The 18,687-nt window shown below is 41.9% G+C and overlaps 1 protein-coding gene across 3 annotated transcripts in view; it reads left to right on the top strand.

The window, feature by feature from the left end:
* The window catches only part of kif6 (kinesin family member 6), a 116,510-nt gene that overhangs the window by 41,198 nt on the left and 56,625 nt on the right, over nt 1–18,687 (top strand). For all 3 annotated transcript variants that reach the window (XM_030392254.1, XM_030392255.1, XM_030392253.1), the window contains 3 exons: nt 9,340–9,443; nt 10,836–10,941; nt 13,393–13,555. In XM_030392254.1, coding sequence (XP_030248114.1) covers nt 9,340–9,443; nt 10,836–10,941; nt 13,393–13,555 — 373 coding nt within the window. The remainder of the gene's footprint in view (nt 1–9,339; nt 9,444–10,835; nt 10,942–13,392; nt 13,556–18,687) is intronic.

Genomic DNA, 18,687 nt, shown 5'->3' on the forward strand with positions numbered 1-18,687 from the left:
CCTTGAGGCACCTAAGACCCTATGGCCACAGGACACAGCTGCAGCTTCAACAATGGAAGCTTTGAACATCGTCCATTCAGGTTCGATATCCCCAGCCTCCACAGGGATGCTAGAGAAGCTCCTTCGGAGGTGGGAGTTGAAGGCTTCTCGGACAGGGGCCTCCCCCAGACGTTCCCAGCTTACCCGCAGTACTCGTTTGGGCTTACCAGGTCTGTCCAGGGATTTCCCCTGCCACCGAAACCAACTCACCACCAGGTGGTGATCAGTTGACAGCTCTGCCCCTCTCTCTACCCGAGTGTCCAAAACACACAGTCGAAGATCAGATGATACGATCACAAAATCGATCATTGACCTTCGACCTAGGGTGCTCTGGTACCACGTACATTTATGAGCATCCTTGTTTTCGAACATGGTGTTCATTATAGACAGACCGTGACTAGCACAGAAGTCTAATAATAGAACACCATTCGGGTTCAGATCGGGGAGGCCGTTCCTCCCAATCATGCCCCTCCAGGTATCTCCGTCATTGCCGACGTGCGCGTTGAAGTCCCCCAGTAAGACCACAGAGTCCCCCACTGGGACCCAGCCAGGACCTCCAAGAAGGCCGCATACTCCGAACTGCTGTTCGGTGCATACGCACAGACAACAGTCAGAGTTTTCCCCCCAGCCCTTAGGTGTAGGGAGGCGACCCTCTCGTCCACCAGGGTAAACGCCAACACGGCGGCGCTCAGCCGGGGACTTGGGAGGATTCTGGGAGACCAGGCACCGGAGGCCAGTTTCCATTTGCTGATTGAGTCTTTAGGTCTGGCCGTTGGAGGTCAGGCTGGCCGTAGCTCCAATGAGCCTGCAAAACTCCCTCCAGAACCGAGATACAAACTGGGGCCCCCGGTCAGAAACGATGTCCTTGGGAAACCTGTGAACTCTGAAAACATGGTTCATCATGGCAACTTAGGCAGGGCTATGAATCTAGCCATCTTAGAGAACCTGTCCACCACAGTGAGGAATGTGGTGTTGCCTTGAGATACTGGGAGCCCCGTGACGAAGTCTAACGAGATGTCAGACCATGGTCTGGAGGGAATAGGTAACAGCTGCAAGAGACCCATATGGGACCCGGAGGACGTCTTGTTCCTGGCGCAGACCGAACATGTCTTTACGTACTTCTGGACCTCCGGCTCCATAGATGGCCACCAGAACCGCTGGGAGATGGCGAACATTGGCCTCCTAACTCCCGGATGGCATGAAAGCAGGGAGGTGTGGGCCCAGTGGATCACCTGTGGGCGCAACTCAACCGGGACAAACAATCGATTGTCAGGGAACCCACTAGGTGGAGGAGCCTCACCATTAGCCTGCTTTACCTCATTTTCTATCTGCCAAGTCACTGCTCCAACCACACAGGTCAGTGGAAGGATGTTTTCTGGTTCTTTGGCAACAGGCTCGGGGTCAAATAATCAAGACAGGGCATCAGGTTTGACGTTCCAAGACCCCCGCCTGTAAGACAGAGATAAAGAGAAACGGTTAAAGAAAAGCGCCCACCTGGCCTGGCGAGAATTGAGTCGTTTGGCTTTCTTGATGTACTCAAGGTTTTTGTGGTCCGTCCATACAATGAACGGCTGGCTAGCCCCCTCCAGCCAGTGTCTCCACTCTTCCAATGCTACCTTCACTGCTAACAGCTCCCGGTTGCCCACGTCATAATTCCTCTCTGCCCTGGACAGCCGCTTCGACAGAAAGGCGCATGGATGCATCTTGCCGTCCTGTTCTGATCGTTGGGAGAGAACTGTCCTCACCCCTTCGTTGGAAGCGTCCACCTCGACTACGAACTGCCACTGTGGATCTGTCATGGTCAGGATGGGTGCCAAGGTGAAGCGTCGCTTGAGGTTCTGAAGGGCAGCTTCTGCTTCGGGCGACCACCGGAACTTCACCTGGGAGGACGTGAGAGCATGAAGAGGGGCAGCTATTGCACTAAAGCTTCTGATAAACCGCCTGTAGAAGTTAGCAAACCCAAGGAACTGCTTCTTGCGGCTATCGGGTGTGGGCCACTGAGCCACAGCGCTAACTTTAGCCGGATCCATCTGTACTTTTCCAGGGGCTACAATGAAGCCCAGGAAGGAGACAGTGTCGGCATGGAAAACACTTTTCTCGGCTTTCACATAGAGCTGGTGCCCTAACAGTCTGGTCAACACTTTGGTAACATGAACTTTGTGTGTTTCAAGATCAAGAGAATAAATCAGAATGTCATCCAAATAAACATAGACAGTGGTCAAGGAAGTCTCTTAAAACGTCATTAATCATGGCCTGAAAAACAGCAGGAGCATTAGTGAGCCCAAAAGGCATGACCAGGTATTCATAGTGGCCGCTTGGTGTGTTGGTGTATCCGCTTAGCGGATCAGATGGTAAGCGTTGAGCAGATCCAGTTTGGTGAAGATCTTGGCCTGTTGAAGCTGGTCAAAAACAGAAGACATAAGAGGTAGAGGATAGCATTTTTTCATGGTGATGTCATTGAGGGGGCTATAATCAATGCAAGGTCTTAGGGAGCCGTCCTTTTTGCCCACGAAGAAAAACCCGGCTCCTGCAGGAGATGACGATGGGCAAATCAATCCTGCCTTCAGTGAGGTTTCGATATAGTCCGTCATGGCCTCCCTTTCTGGCCCTGAAACCGAGTACAGGCGGCCCTTGGGAATGTTAGAGTCCGGAAGAAGCTCAATGGCGCAGTCGTAAGGTCGGTGAGGAGGAAGAGACATGGCTTTCTTTTTGTTAAATACCTCCCGAAGGTGGCGGTAACAGGGAGATACTGAGCTCAGGTCCGGGAACTCGTAGTCTGTGGCAGAGTTAGCAAAGTGCACATTAAACATGGCTGCGTCTTCTCCTGGATTAGAACATTCAATGCACTCCCCTGTACAATCTTCCCCCCACTTCCAGATCTTTCCAGATCTCCAGTTTATATGGGGATTGTGGCGAAATAGTCATGGCTGTCCCAAAATCAGAGTATGGGCTGGTGACTTGAACAAATAAAAACTGAGGTGCTCTCTGTGGTCATCAATGTGCAGTTGAACAGGTTCTGTGACATGTGTGATGGAGAATAATTTTTCTCCATTCAGAGCTTTAGCTTAGATGGGCTTATCTAACATTTCAGTCTTCAAACCGAGTTTATCAGCTAGATTCCAGTTCATCATGTTAGCGTCAGCCCCTGATTCTATGAGTGCTTTAAGCTCTGTTACAGTGTGGTGGAGTACCTTGGTGAGTGTGCGTGAAACAACATCTGAAGCCTTGAGTTGACTCCCCACCGTGGATTTCTTTGCTGGGCAAACAGCGACTAGATGACCCGACTCCCCACAGTAGAAGCATCGGTCCTCCAGTTGTCGTTTATGGCGCTCCTCCTGTGTCAGCCGGGTCCCTCCCAGTTGCATGAGTTCCTCTTCTTCTTCGGGCTGGAGATGATGGTCCTGCTCTAGCGACGACCTGCAGTGGGGCAGCCAGCCCGGTGATGTTCTCGCTGCTGCCATGCGTCCTCTGCTTCGTTGCTGTTGGAGCATGTTGATCCTGTTGTCGGTTCGTATGACGAGTGTGATGAGGGAGTCCAGGTCTTCGGGTAAGTCCAGGGGAATCAATAAATCCTGAATAGGGGTAGCGAGTCCCTTCCAAAATACGTCATAGAGAGCTGTGGAGTTCCATCCGCTTTCCGCCGCCAAGGTGCGGAAGCGAATGGCGTAGTCACAAACAGAGTCGTCATCTTGTCTCAGCCCGCTCAGCTCCTGTGCTTTTTCCCTGCTAGTTGTAACCGGATCAAAAGTTCCGGTTAAAGCGGCCTCAAAACTGCTTAGTGAGTTGCACAGTGGAGAGCTTCGGCCCCACTCCCCTGATGCCCAGGCTTTGGCTCTTCTGGTCAGGTGGGAAATCATGATCATCTGAGATCAATCAGTAGGGAATGCATGAGGTGTTAATTCAAAATGAATTGAACAGTCAGTGAGAAATGTCTTACACTGTCCCATTTCTCCTGAAAATTTGGCTGGTGGCGCCAACTTACTGCCAGCTCCCACAATCGGTGTAGTCTGAACCGGCACTGTATCGGCTGGCGGAGGCGGGGCTGCTGGGGTTGGTGGAGCTGCTGGGGTAGGTGGAGCTGCTGGGGTAGGTGGAGCGAGGTGTTCCTGTAATCCCTGGAGCTGAGGTGAAAGGTGTGCCAGGTGAGACGCCATCGCAGTCTGAAACTCTTCCTGGCGGGTTAGGCGGGTTTCTTGGGCCTGGAGAAGCTCCACCAACTGCCTGGTCCCTGCTGAGTCAATACTGGCCAGAGTGTACTGTCAGGCCTGGACTAAAAGGAGGACTCAGATGCAGGGCAGAATCAAAATTCAACAGACTTTCCTTCCGAAATGTATGGCTTCAAGACCGAGAGACAAATAAATAGGCTATGAAACCTATATCTGACTACGCTGACAAGAGCGAGCAAAGAAACAAAAGAAAGCAAAGAGAAACAAAAAACCACACCAACGGTGGGAACTCAACGAAATCGGAGTACAAAACTAGAACCTGACTAAATACCAAACTAAAAATTTACAACAAAAAATCCCTCACAAGGAGGAAAACACAGGCTATAACCAGAGCTACTCTATGAACAAAAAATGCAACAAGGAAATCTAAATCGCTCCAAAAGGGAGGAAGGCAAAAGGCTAACCTGAACTAAGAACTGATCTATACTATAAAAAATTACAAACAAAAAATCACTCAACTTGAGGCACAATAATTACAGAACAAAAATCAGACATGAATTTCCAAAATACTTAGGCAAGACGAGACTGTGACGAAGGGCTGGGGTGCACGAAGGAACGAGACACTCTGGCACAAGACAAACGAAGACACAGACTATTTAACACATGAGGGAGAGGGGAACAGGTGAAACAATCAGGAATCAGGGATGACGTCAGACCGGGGACACATGAGGAAGGGCAAGTGACCTGAAACGAGAGGGGAGTTAGACTTTCAAAATAAAACAGGACATTCACGGGACAAAAACCCAAGACAAGACAAAACCTCACCGCTGTGTGACACTTAAATGAACAAATTAACCAAAAATGAAAATTCATCCAAGTCATTATCTGCTCACCTTCCTGCTGATGGAAATTCAGGTCACGTTTTGCTGTCGACAAAAACTTTCTGGAGCTTCACAGCTGAACAGAGTTGCAGCATTCTCCTAAACAACTGAAGTGGATGGGGACTTGTTTTAAAACATGAAAAAAACATAAGAACCAACATAAAATGGTTCTGTACAGCTTGTCTGGTTAGGTGTACAAGCTTGATCACACATCATCCCTTTGCGCTTTTATGAGCTTTCATGTTTTATGCTGTTCTTTAAAAGAACTCTGACAAAATCAGTCTACGATGTATCTATACGACTGGCTTATCAACTTTCAGTGGCCAGCCCTTGATGTGCCTGTGTGTTGTGAGAGTTGGGATTACTTTTATTTGCCAAATTTTAGATGCTGTTTCAGCATTCAAGAATATAACCGTGATTATACTCATATAATATCAAACACAAGTTTAACACTACAATATGTCATAAATCACAAATTTTATTGGGGGCCCACTGGCTTTCCCTGGGACCCACTGAAATGACAACCTGTGGGCTCAGGGACTCAGTTTATCAAAAACCGCAACAGCACTGCTAAAAGCACTTCCTGATAGCCTGAACAGCAGGAAACCAACCACAAGTCTCATGGATAGGGTAAGAATGAGGTGCTGAAAATGACCTGTGATTATAATGAAGTCAGCCACAGTGACCATACCATATAAGGTTGGCTGTGTTGATTCCACTAAGAGTACTTAGGTCAGTCTTAATCCTTCATTTAGGCCAGGCTGATCCTGGTCTGCAGTCAGAGGACATTTTCAACAGTTATTTGATCTTCTAAAATACCTACACCATCCCAGTGTTGCAGTTATTTTAAGCGTGTACTTAAGGGAAAAGCTGAAAATGCCATCAAGTTATTTTTCTGTAATTCCTAAAGGGTCAAAAAATATGATCTTAATGTGCCTAGATATGCAGCTAAGCACAGGGTAATAGGAGGCTGGGTGACCCTCCAAAACGTGGACTCTCCCCTCACGTAAAGATACACACATCATCTCACTTGAGAAGACAGGTTTGATTAGTGCATACGTGTGAGTCAAACAGACACCTGCTTATAACCCACCAGCTAGACATGTTTGGTAAGCAGTTGTGAAAATTCCTGCATATCGTTGCTTTCCCTGGGTCCCTTGTCTGTCTCATCCAAGTGGCATTCATTAAGTCAGAAGGGAGTTTGTATGTGTAGTGGTGTGGTTTAGTCGAAAATGCCTAAATGGTGCCATGCATGTATGTCTTTTTGTTTTGAGGATAAAAGACTTTGCCCATGTTAAGGTGTAGTGGGAAACTATGACTCCTCCTCCTTCATTAAAGGAGGCTGCATAATAACAACTTAAGTAGATGGGGATTTGTTGCAAAAACAATGTAAAATGGCTCCATACAGTTTATCTAGCATAATTCTTACCTTTTATTAAATTGTTTATTTGTTACTATTATTAATGTTTATTGTCATATTACTGTCCTGTGGGTGCTGTGGCAAAGAAATGTCCCCGTTTGTGGCACAATAAAAGGAATTCTGATTCTGATCCGGTCTCCAGAAGCCATGAGATCTCAAATTGTTTTGAAAAGTAGTCTCTCCTACTGTTTTTTAGGCCTAAGTCTTTAAGCTGAAAGCATTAAATGTGAATCCCATCTGGGGTGAGTTCATGAGCTCGATCACACATCATGGGTATAAATAACATCTTTTCAAATAAATTTGGGTTATCTGGGCTGTCAGCAGAGTTGGATTTCGCCAGATGAGCTGTATTGAGCTGTATCCAGCGGTGTCGTTTTTTGTTTTTTTTTTACACTTCAGAACATGTCTCCATCTATTTCAGTTGTTTAGGAGAATACTGCAATACTGTTTCACTGTAGAGCCTCAGAAATGTTTAATCGTCTACGAAACGTCACCCATTGGCATGTGGTTGAGTAGATAATGACTGCATATTCATTTTTGGATTAACTGTTCCTTTTACAATATTAATTTAGCACTGTTTTACTTACATGGGTTTCCATAGGACATGCTGGCATCATCAGTAATATGAATCAGTTTTTTATTCAGAGTGTATGAAGGTCTGCCGCCGTGCTGTGGTACCAATGTGGGCTCGGGCATGCTGAAATAGACTGCAGAATTCCACTGACCAACAGCTGGCGGTCAGGATGCAGCTGGGAGAATTACATCAGACCATGGATCCCAAAAAAGAGATACAGGGAGTGGCTCTGCTAAGCGATGGTCAGCTATGATGTTCAATGTTAAAAAATATGATATGTGGTGGATTAGGGATGAAATTTTCTTTAAGGTTGGTGGCACCTACCCCAAACCACACTGCAGGTCTGTTTCTTCTCAAGAGCACCTTGAGCTGATGATGTTTGGCTGTATGACTTCTTGTGACTTTCCAGTTGGAATGAGGTTTGCCATAATAGGCAGTTTTTTGCTTTGATGACTCAGTCTGACCTTTGACCTTGATTTGGTTTTCACTGAACTTAGCTCCTAGCAGCCTGGTGTCAGGAGTGTCACTGTGTGAATCTTGCACACAGTCGCCACTCTGTCTATTCTCAAACAGTTCCAGCAATTCAGTCTGCTTTAGTATTTTGTTATGCAGTCAAAATTCAGTGGTGATTGTGTCATGTGAGAAGGTGTTTTTGTGTGTTGTTTTGTGGTGTGATTTGTGCATTTGTTTTATTACAACTGGTGTGGCTTCCTTTCAGATAACTTCACCATCCACAAATGTTGGTGTTGGCCTATTTTCCCTACCATTAACCTGTAGTTGCATTTCTCTGTTTAGATGTACTATAGAGAGACTCATTCTCTTCCTGAAATGATGAGTACAAAAGCAGACCGGTATGATACAGCATTTTCAACAACATGCACAGTAACTGTCAGTCCAACAGTGCAAGGTGATTAAAAGTAAGGTATAACAGTGCAGGGATTATGATTACTGAGGAGAAAATACAGTAAACTACACAATGACGATACATAAACATAGTACATACAGTACATACATATGTATCTTGTACAACTAGCGGTACAGAGGTATCAAGCTGAAGGTTTTATTAGATTTGTCTGTTCTTCAGGGTTGTTTTTCATATGTGTGGCCCCTTTAATCATAGCACTTTAAGATCAAGTTATGGCACACTGCAAGCAACTATTCAGTTTCAAAACAAGGGCATGTGTCAAGTGGGCTCACCTCATACTTCCTGCTCTTGCTCCTCTTGATGTGGACCATGGCAATTGAGGATTTATGCAACTAAACGTGGCTGTTGGATAAATACAAAATAATGAAAGCAACATTATGTAGAAATTGGCTTTTTGTGCAATTTGGCATACCCCACAGTTTGTCGTTGACAGAAGTAATGCAGGTGCTAAATACAAACAAAACTTGTTACTTTGTGACAATGTTATGTCTTGCAAACTTTTATCTTGAAATAAACATGTCTGTAATGGTGGATCGTACCCTCTCACTGAAGTTACATAGTGCAGAAACAAGTGATAAGGAGACACCATTCACCCTATTACAATACACTTCATCAAAATGATTTTGAAGATGTTGAAAGCACTATAGAGAGAGGTCTAAGTGAAATGCATTCCAAGGTGTTTCATACAAATAATGACATTGTTAACATTCACAAGTAATATATTTGTTTATTTCATCAGTATTTCCTTTGAAACGAATAACATTTGCCTTCATAACCTTGCAGCTCCTGCACTAATTGTACACATCATTGTCAGTAAACATGTCAAGCTATTACACCAATTTAAAGGGTAACTCCACTGATTTTACACATTAAAGTGTGTTTACAGGTCTGCAGGAGTACTGTTACATTTGTGAAAAAAAGAGGTGAGTATAGAGGCTTTTGTGGCACCAAAAGAAGCTGTATGTAATCTGATAAATTGCCTCTAGTGATCCACGGTACTAATCAGTAGAGTGATGTTTATTGGTCCTCTCACATCCGTTGTCTTCTGACCATTTCTGACCAAGTACTTATTGCAGAAGCTATGTCTGGGCTTGGTGAGATGTTTAGCTTTTTTATATATACAATAACCAGACCCGAGCAGTGGTTACTAACAGCAACCAGTCGTTGGCTCAGTGTGCAAGGCCATGACCAAACACGAGTGGACAGACAGTGGCTGAGGGTTTTCGTTTTCTTTTGCCATCATAGCTGTTTAATGCTAATCTATATATTGCTTACTGCATTTTCTCACTGGAGCATCCAGTTGCCTGGAATCACTTTAAGTCTGTCTATTTCAGGTAATTGCACGTTTGAAGAGGGAGGTCCAGTCTCTTAAGGAAGAGCTGGCCATGGTGACAGGAGAACAGAAAGATGACAAGCTCACTGTGGAGGAGATCCAGAAGTATGTCACCTCCTTATATCTTCAGTCCTCTCAGTTTGTCATTCTACAGTAGCCTAGAGATTTAAGTATATGATGCTATCTTTAGATTTAGAGAATAATGATGAGGGGAGACAACAAAGTCACTTGAAATCAGGTGTTTTAGAGGCGATATCATAGGTTGTACAATATGTATGTGTGTACTGTGTTTAGTGATGTGACCTTTCCATACGCACATATGTCCTCATGCGTACAGATTTTTGCCTTTCCAGAGTAAATAAATGGTCTGCATTTATTGGTCAGCTCAAAGCGCTGTACAATACATGCCACATTCACCCATTCACACACAGATGACGGAGGCTGCCATGCAAGGCGCCAACTGCTCATCAGGAGCAATTTGGGGTTCAGTATCTTGCTCAAGGACACTTCAACATGCAACTAGGGGGAGCCGGGATTCGAACTGGTGACCTTCCAATCACTAGACGACCTGCTCGACCCACTGAGCCACAGCCGCCCGTTGAAGTCAATTGAATATTGTTTTTCTGAATAGAATATTAGTTTGCTACGTTTGGGAAATAACATATTACCTCTCACGGGGGGAATTGAAGCTATTACATGAGGGTGAGACAAGTCCCAATCACTTTTAAAATTATTTGCTTTAACCCCCCCCCCCCGTGCCTGTCTCAGAGTGCTGTGTCTATGCTTCCTTATCCAGTCTATACAGCTTTCTGTACTTCAAGAGAATGAAGCAAAACATCTTTGAATTTACATATATGTAGAATTTCTAATATTTAGAGCCCCCAGATCCTTGTTATATTGTCAAACCCACATTTTTCTACATCAAGGACCTCACACCTAGGAAAAAAATAGAATAAAGTAACTATATTGGCTGGCATTTGAAAGATGATGTGTCCTCTCTTACAAAATATTGTACATGTCACTGAAGGGCTTTCTCCACAATCACAAAGCCACTGATGTCTCATAGACCCCTGAAACAAGACCGCTACATTTGTTTTAAGCCCTAGGTCATGTAATCCTAGTGGGTTTCTATGCTGCACATGCTACAATGAAAAAAAACACACACACTGACTTGCCTCCATTGGATCCGTCTGGATGGCTGCCTTCTGGTCTTTCCCAGTGGCCGGTGGCCTGAAGAACCAATATTTTGACTAACATCTAGTGATAGTTTATCAACAGCACTGTAGCTGGAACACACATTTATGTAAATAGTTTTCTTTGACCAGACCCACATTTTAAACATTAGAAGCACTCCTCGAAGGTAGATCTTAACAGTTTGAGTGCCTGTTGAGTCTCTGTTAAGTGTGATGGAGAAGGATTGAATCATGGAATGTGCCACTGATCTAAACTTTGGTAGGTTATTAGGAAGACTCTGCTTGTGTGTGTCTGTTTGTTTAGGTTGGAAGAGTTAGTCAAAGCCTTTCTTGATGAGCCTAATCCAGATGTGACACTATCATTGGGACCAGACATGAGGAAAATCCAGCACTGTTTCTCCCTGCTGAAGGTAACGTATTTACAGTATCAGTTTCTCCATGTATCAACACTCATGTCTCCCTGTATCAGCCTCTGTGTTTATCTGTGTTTTTTCTCTCTGCCATGCCACCATTTTCTGTGGTCTGTTTTGCCTTGTGCCTAGTGTGGCAGCCGAAGATATTTTCAGTTCAGGTTGCTTTTGTATCACTGATATTTAACAGGGCGTCTGCAGGTCCTTAAATGTCTTGAAATGTCTTAACTTCAACTTCATAAATATAAGACCGTGAAAGTCATAACATTGTATTAATTTTTTTCAGAATTACATGTATCCATCTTTTAATTTTTTTCTTCTGCGTGAAAGTCAACATTATTGAAGTAACAAAAACATTCGTTTTAGTCGTCTTTTTTCTTACGTGTTGGCAAAATGTAGATCAACCTGACTCCCTTGAATAATCATTTTCCCACCTTCATACTAAGATGCAATGTTTGATTAACATGACGTGTCTAAAAATATGGCTGACATTTGGTAAAGAATTATCTGAATAGGTTACATCTATGTGTCTAATACCTGTAGAAACCCTGTTCAGTTCCAACTGTAAGTGATTGAGTTTGGTTTTCATTGTAACAGTGAAGTGAAAGACAAAGGAATGAACGGAACTGATCAGTATCAGAACTGATCAATACAAAAGTCACCACATATTAAACCTTTATTCATCAGTTCAGCATTGACCAGCTCAAAAATCACCTTCTCTTAATAACTCCCTCTACTGTCCTCTGCTGGAACATGCTTTATGTTTGAATTAACAACATTTTCTTCTCCAATTTAATATGGTTAACGTTTAGATGGTTACTGTCTCATTAACTTGTATAAGTAGAATTGTATCACTTCATTTGGCTAACTACAATGAACCTGGATATTGTCTGCTAAATTCTAGAGGCTATGACTGGAAAGATCCCCTGATGTTTATCCAGTGCTGCTGATTTTCCCACGGCCTGACTGTAGTCTAGACACTTGGTGTAATTATTTGCCATCTAATTAGAGGCAAGGTGTAATGTGACATGCAATTGTTGATGTGTGTGTTCAAACCAAATCTTCCTAAGAATTTACACAGCTCCAAAACGTAGACAAACTTACAGTCCTGGTCAAAAGTTTACAAGTATTTGTAATATATATATATTTATATATATATATATATATATATATATATATATATAATATATATAATATATATAATATATATATATGTATATATATATATATATAATATATATATATATATATATATATATATATATATATATATATATGTATATATATATATATATATATATATATAATATATATATATATCATGTCAGTCTTCAGTTCCAATGATTTCTACAGCTTTAATTTTTCTGTGAAGGACTGAGTGGAACACATACTACTTTGTCACAAAAAAAGAATACATGAAGTTTGGCTCAATAATGAATCTATTATAGGTCTTCTGAAAATGTGACCAAATCAGTTTAGTCAAAAATATACATACACCAAAGTGAATTTTGGTGATGTAGACAATTGTGTGAATCAAATTTGCTTTGTATTGGCATAGCCTCTTAACTTCTTCTGAGTTATTATGATCGATAATAGCTGGGACCATTTTAATAGGGCTTGTTTTATACATGAATTGATTATTTGATTATGAATAGGCCAGTAAACATTTTTCCATATTCTTATTATTACAAAATATGACACCATAGTAAACACTGTTTGTGTTACATTTATGGCAAATTTGTCATTAAAGGATTTTCTCTGTATGTACTATTCGGGAAGTAACTACCTGGAAGAGGTGGGCGAATGTCAAATTTAGTCTGGACATAATTTTGGTCACGGCAGTATGCACAATCCATTGATATGCAGACAGCTGTGGAAAAAGTTTATAATTTGATTTAGTTGTTGTAGTTTGCCTAATGTTGGTGGTAAACATAATTTCTTAAAGTTTTTCTGAGAAAGTCAAATTTGTTACAGATTTTACACTATGTTTGTAAAACAGCAGCCAGACCCTCTGTTGCTAAATGAGCGTTGGGTAAACATGGCGGTGCTCACACTGCTCCTTCACTCTGGTTGGTGCTCCACCACCAGAGGCAGTTCCAGATCCCACTTGAATGTCTCTCCTACAGTTTGCTATGATCCACACACTCTGTCTGCTGTTCAGTTTACATTCCTCCAAGCATCACCATAGTTATGCTCCAGTGATTCTGTAGGAATGTGGATCTGCTTTGAATTAGATTTTTTTCCTTCTATTTTCTGGCAATGCTGGCAAGCTCTTTCACACTCAGCTCTCTGTCTGTTCTTGTTTTATGGTGATGTTCCTATCTGCAGTTTTATCTTTACCGCACCATGACAAATCCAAAACAAAAGAAAAACAAAGAAAAAAGAAGCAATTATTTTTTGTAACTTAAATGAAATGTCAACCAATTATTCTTCTTTTTGTTTTTTGTTCAGATGGTGATCATGGGCAAGCAAGGACAAAGAGGAAATAGCAGCGGTGATAAACAGGAGTCACCAGCAGCAACAGTGAGTGAAGAAGTAATTCAAAACAGCCACCACAGTACAGCAGAAGTGAACAAATTAAAGGAGATGTTGATGCAACGTAATAACGAGATCAGTATCCTTTGACACATTACAACCAGTCCAGTGTACTGCACTCTCTTTTCTTTCTTTAGTTACATAATTGTAGGTGATTAACAATAACAGTCACATTTTTCTTTTTCTAAATCAAATAAGATCTATTCGTATGGTTTGTAGATTCATAGCTTCCTGGACAAAAAGAGTAAGTTTGTTTTTTATCATCAAGCTAAACTCTAAAGCTTTTTTGTCTTGCAGAAAGAGAACTTTCTTTGAAAGTCTAAGATGTTGCTACAATGCTAGATGGATTATAAATATGGAGCAGCAGAGAAATATAAACACGGATTGTATCATTGTATCTTTGATTTCAGTAGGTGATGGGTCAGTTATCCTAAATAAAGTGTTTCATCCTGCTACACCCACTAAGATTGAGGATGAGTGACACCTCGTTGTTTTCAGAGCAGCTTCAGCTGTTCTCACTGAAGCATTGATTTGCCTTATACTACAATCAAGTTCGACATAGCCAGGTTTTTTTTTTTTTTTTTTTTTTTTTTTTTCATACATATTTCCAGCTGAGAATATGTATGGCTCATGACTATTGATTATAAAGTCAGGCTACTTTCAAAGGAGCTGATTAGTAGTGTTGTAGTACTCAAGGTTGGTCTTGGTCTCAAGGCCACTGTTTGATTCATCTTGGAGTCAAACAAGTATTTGCTAGGTCTTGTGTCAATCTTGATCAAAGAGGACTTTTATTTCATGATTAATCAAGACCATGACTGCAGGGATATCAGTGTATTATATAATTGTTTGATACCTTCTGTATTTAAATGATGGTTTCTATGAGACAAGTGTCACCTAGAAAACCTAATGCTTGCAAAAAAAAAAAGAATTGTATTGTATTGTGTTAGTTGGACGGTAAAACATGGTAAAGTTCATTTCAGCTTCTTAGGGTTTGTTTATATTTGTTGCTCATACAACACAAAGTAAAATTCCCACACAGACATTACACAGACACAGACATAAAGGTACACTCATGTACACACACACATACTAGAACCCAAATGAGATCTAGCTCCAGATTTTTGGGGCCAATACTGATGCCGATACTAGGGAGTAAAGAATTCCAATATAGGTGAATGGGCTGATATACACAAATCTTTTTGCAGTAATCACTTAATATGTCATATGGTTTTCAAAAACTTATGACAAAAATACCTAACAGAGCAGGCTATTTTACAGTTTAACAATAACTTTATTGTTTTTTTACATTAGTTCACTGAAACAGTAAATCTCACTGGAAATGTAAATATTTTGAATTTCCCCAATCATCTTTTTCTGCCTCATGCTCTGTAAAATCAAAAAAGTTTCATATTGGCTGCTATCATTTACAGCGATACCGATATACATCTCGAATATGCCAATATCAGCTGATAATATTGTCTAACCAAGATATTGGTCGGGCTCTAATATACATGGCAATAAAAGAGGTGATAGATTCATTTTTATTTGTCTTCTGTGGGTGTTTTCATGCGACTGTAGATGTTTCAGATCAATTTTAGCAGAGACTATTGTTTCCATATTTTCCAGGTTCCATATTTTATTTAGTGTCATGCCTTGTGGGACTCGGGCTCAATATGGTCTTGCCCTGCCTTGGTCTTGACATCCTCAAACGCTTGGTTCTTTTTCTGTCCTAATACAGTCTCGGCTTGATCATAACTTGGTCTCAGTTAAGATGGTCTTAGTAACAATACTGCTGTTTGGTGAAAGGTGCTTTTTGGCTAATTTCAATCAGAAACTCTGAACATAACCTGGTCCAAACCAGGTTAGGTATGCAGCATAAATTACCACAACGATCTTGCCAGGTTAAGAGAGCCACTTTCATAACCCTGAAACTGCTGATTTAAGCTCAACATACCACGCTAACCATAAATTATATTATGCTTCAGAGTACACCCCTCTGTTCGGGGTTGTTTCAAATTGTCCTGGTTGCTTCTGTAGTACTCAACAGTAAGTAAAGAGTTAAAGATCCTTGGTTAAATTCCCTGTAGCGGCACCTTGGTCCTGTTTTTGCAGAATTAAGATGGGGAATATCCTGGTCCTTTATAACCTCACCTGTGACTCTTACTGATTAGTCTGGGTGCTGGCGCATTGCTGTGTAGAAGTTAGGGGGGATAGTATGAAAGCTAAACTGTAAAGGTTAAAAGTGGCAGCTGGAAACACCATGTAAGGCAAGAGAATTAGCAGAGACAAAAGCCCCTTTCACACTGCCTTTTTAAGGCATGAATATTGCGCCGTTGTTCTGCCTTGCTGTCTGTATGAACGTTAGAGTGGCGGAATGGGGGCACAGTTTTGTTCTTCCTCTGACCTGCAAGCAGAGGTACTAACTAGAGATGCACCGATCGATCAGCAACCGATCGCAATCGGCCGATAATGCCCCTATCTGTTTTGATCGGAGTTCTCAAAATAGATCAAATCAGGCCGATCAGATGACGTTTCAATATAGAGACAGTGCATTGACTGCATGTAGGGTGGGAATTGCCCGCACTTTGCTGATGCACCGTCAAAAAAAAACTCATCGTACGGCCACAGTGGCCTCTGTGCCCCTGGCCCGGTCAGCGTAGTGTTCATGCCTTGAATTACAGCCACATGAGTGCACAGTAGTCACTCACAGTAACTTCAGTGAGTCCGCGGTTCGCGCAGGTGGAGTCTCATCATCACGATGATCTCACGTGAAAGCCTCTCAAACAGCAGCAGCGTCTCAAAACAGAAGAACGAAACTTACAGCTCAGCGAGAGTGAGCGAGCATAGCCGGTTTTGACATGATACGTAACTGACTTATGTGGTAGGATTTAGTTCAGTAAAGTTGGAAATATATTCACAGATTCGAACTTCCCGGATCAATAACTTCTAAGAGAAACCTTGTTAAAACACAAACGACGGAACTTTCCTACCGTAGTGAGGAAGACAACGAGCTACAACCGTTATGGCGGGTGGATAGTGCCAATGCAAGGATTACCAGGAGAAGGAGCAACCTCCCCTTCCGTCACCGCCTGACCGTGTGGATTTTTGAATGGGAGTGAATGGGACAGCAGATGAGACATCGGCAGCGACTTCGCGGCGAGTGCATTGAAAGAACGTGTATCGACGGCGACGTGACGACGGCGTATGTTAGAATTACTAACAAAAAATACGCCTGAAACACACGTCATCACCAAAGCACGTCGTCTACAAAGTACGTCGTCACACTCAGAATTTTTTAAGATGAAAGATGCAACATGTAAGAATTGGCACATCTCTAGTATAACTATTAACAGCTACTGTGGGACAGTGGCTTAAAAGGAGACCGCCCCTACATATTTGTTTATTTGTTACCTCAATAGCTTATCTGGTAGGAGTTCTTCAACAAATACCCGTTGCAATTTTGACGGCGTAGGTGAGGCGACGTACTTATCAACGACAACTTGCACTGGCGACGTCAGCCAGTTCAGACGTTGATGTCACACGAGAGTCTCCTGCGGTAGGGTTACCCTGGCACTATCCACCCGCCATACAACCGTATGTTAATCAAAACGAGCGTCTGGACATTAACTCTGGTCTCTATGATCAGCCGTCTGTGAGCCGAGGGCGCAGGGACCGTCTACAAAGTGCATCACTGAAAAGAGAATCTACAATAAATTCAATAACTTCACTATTATTCAGAGTGTAGTGTCACCAAAATCACTCCACACATCCATGGTCTCCTGCTGGTTATTCTCCAATTTTTTTGTTTTGAAAAAATGTGCTTTTCCATAATTTGGGGGAATTTCTATTGGGAGAAATATTCAATAACAATAATATTAAGTGTGGTGTCACAAAAATCACCTCACCCTAACCCAACTTAAAAAAAACTACTTTCTAATGTAACTTTAACTTGATTTTGGTATTAAAATTTTGTTTTAATACATAATCCATGTCTTATTATAAATTAGGATGTTATGGTATCAGTCTGAAAGGTAAATCAACACATTTTACTCAGTGGCCTTTGTGCCCTGTCATGTTGCCTTGGTGCCCCTGAAAAAAAAAGTGCAGGCCAAATGGACTTGCCCCTAAAATGAGGTGATTATCTCTTTATTGACTTCTACTATTGTGTTGTTGTAGTTAGTATCGACTTATATAGAGAGAAATCACCAAATTTAATATGGAAAAGTCACCACTCCCTACCAAGTTTTCATGATCCCTCTCTGCGAGTGAGAGCCAGACCACTCTTTCCACAATGCATTAGGATCTGAATCACAACACAATATAATACATACAGAGACTTTGTTGCTGAGATATTTAGATTTACAGGTGGAAAAGGGGTGAAAACGCTTGAAAAGAAATCACAGTTCTCAACATTATGTGTTCCTTCATGCCTCTTTTAGTTGCAAGACAGTTCAGCATGAACAAACAAAGGCAGTGTAGAGGTGAGCCTTCATTGTGGCTCTATTGCGAAATCTCTGTCTGAAAAGGGCTAAAGTCTGTGGTGCATGTAGGGAATTTTAATTACAAATTGATCTAAAAGAATCTGCAAAAATAACATGAGCAGGGCATGTTTTAACTCAACTTTAAATTTGTCTGCCTCCAACGTCACAGTTTAATTACGCTTACTGCTGAAATCTTTGTTATCAGAAATGTGTCAAAATCTACTTTGTTGGATTACAGTGCTCATACAATCACATAAATTATGAAATGCAAGTAGTCCTGCACTCATCACCAGTGCCCCAAAGCACACATGAAATGTTTTTTAATGTCTATGTTCAGAAAGACCTCCATCTAATGACTGCAGTAAATCATAATTACTATTAATCATAATTATGGTATTTGCGTTTGAATCCGATATTTCTAGGGATTATGGGATTACGCTTCGCTCAGCCCTGCTCACTGTGGCTTGTTATTAGATCACAGCACATTAGTTGGAAAATTGAAATGTCTGCTTGATTATTTAGCCACAAAAATCTCAGCTTTCCAAAATAAATAGAATATTATCATGCAGATATTTCACAGTAGTATTTCTTGGACCAAGTATGTGTAATGTGAAAGAGATTTCCTTCTCAAAATATGATTCACTGGTCCTCACATGATGCAAATGTAATTGCCAAAACTAGTGCTGTGCGTCTCTGAAAGCACATATTTCGTCCAGTAAAGCAAATGCTC

Source organism: Sparus aurata, chromosome 16 (assembly GCF_900880675.1).
Source record: "Sparus aurata chromosome 16, fSpaAur1.1, whole genome shotgun sequence".
NCBI classification, from domain to species: Eukaryota; Metazoa; Chordata; class Actinopteri; order Spariformes; family Sparidae; genus Sparus; species Sparus aurata.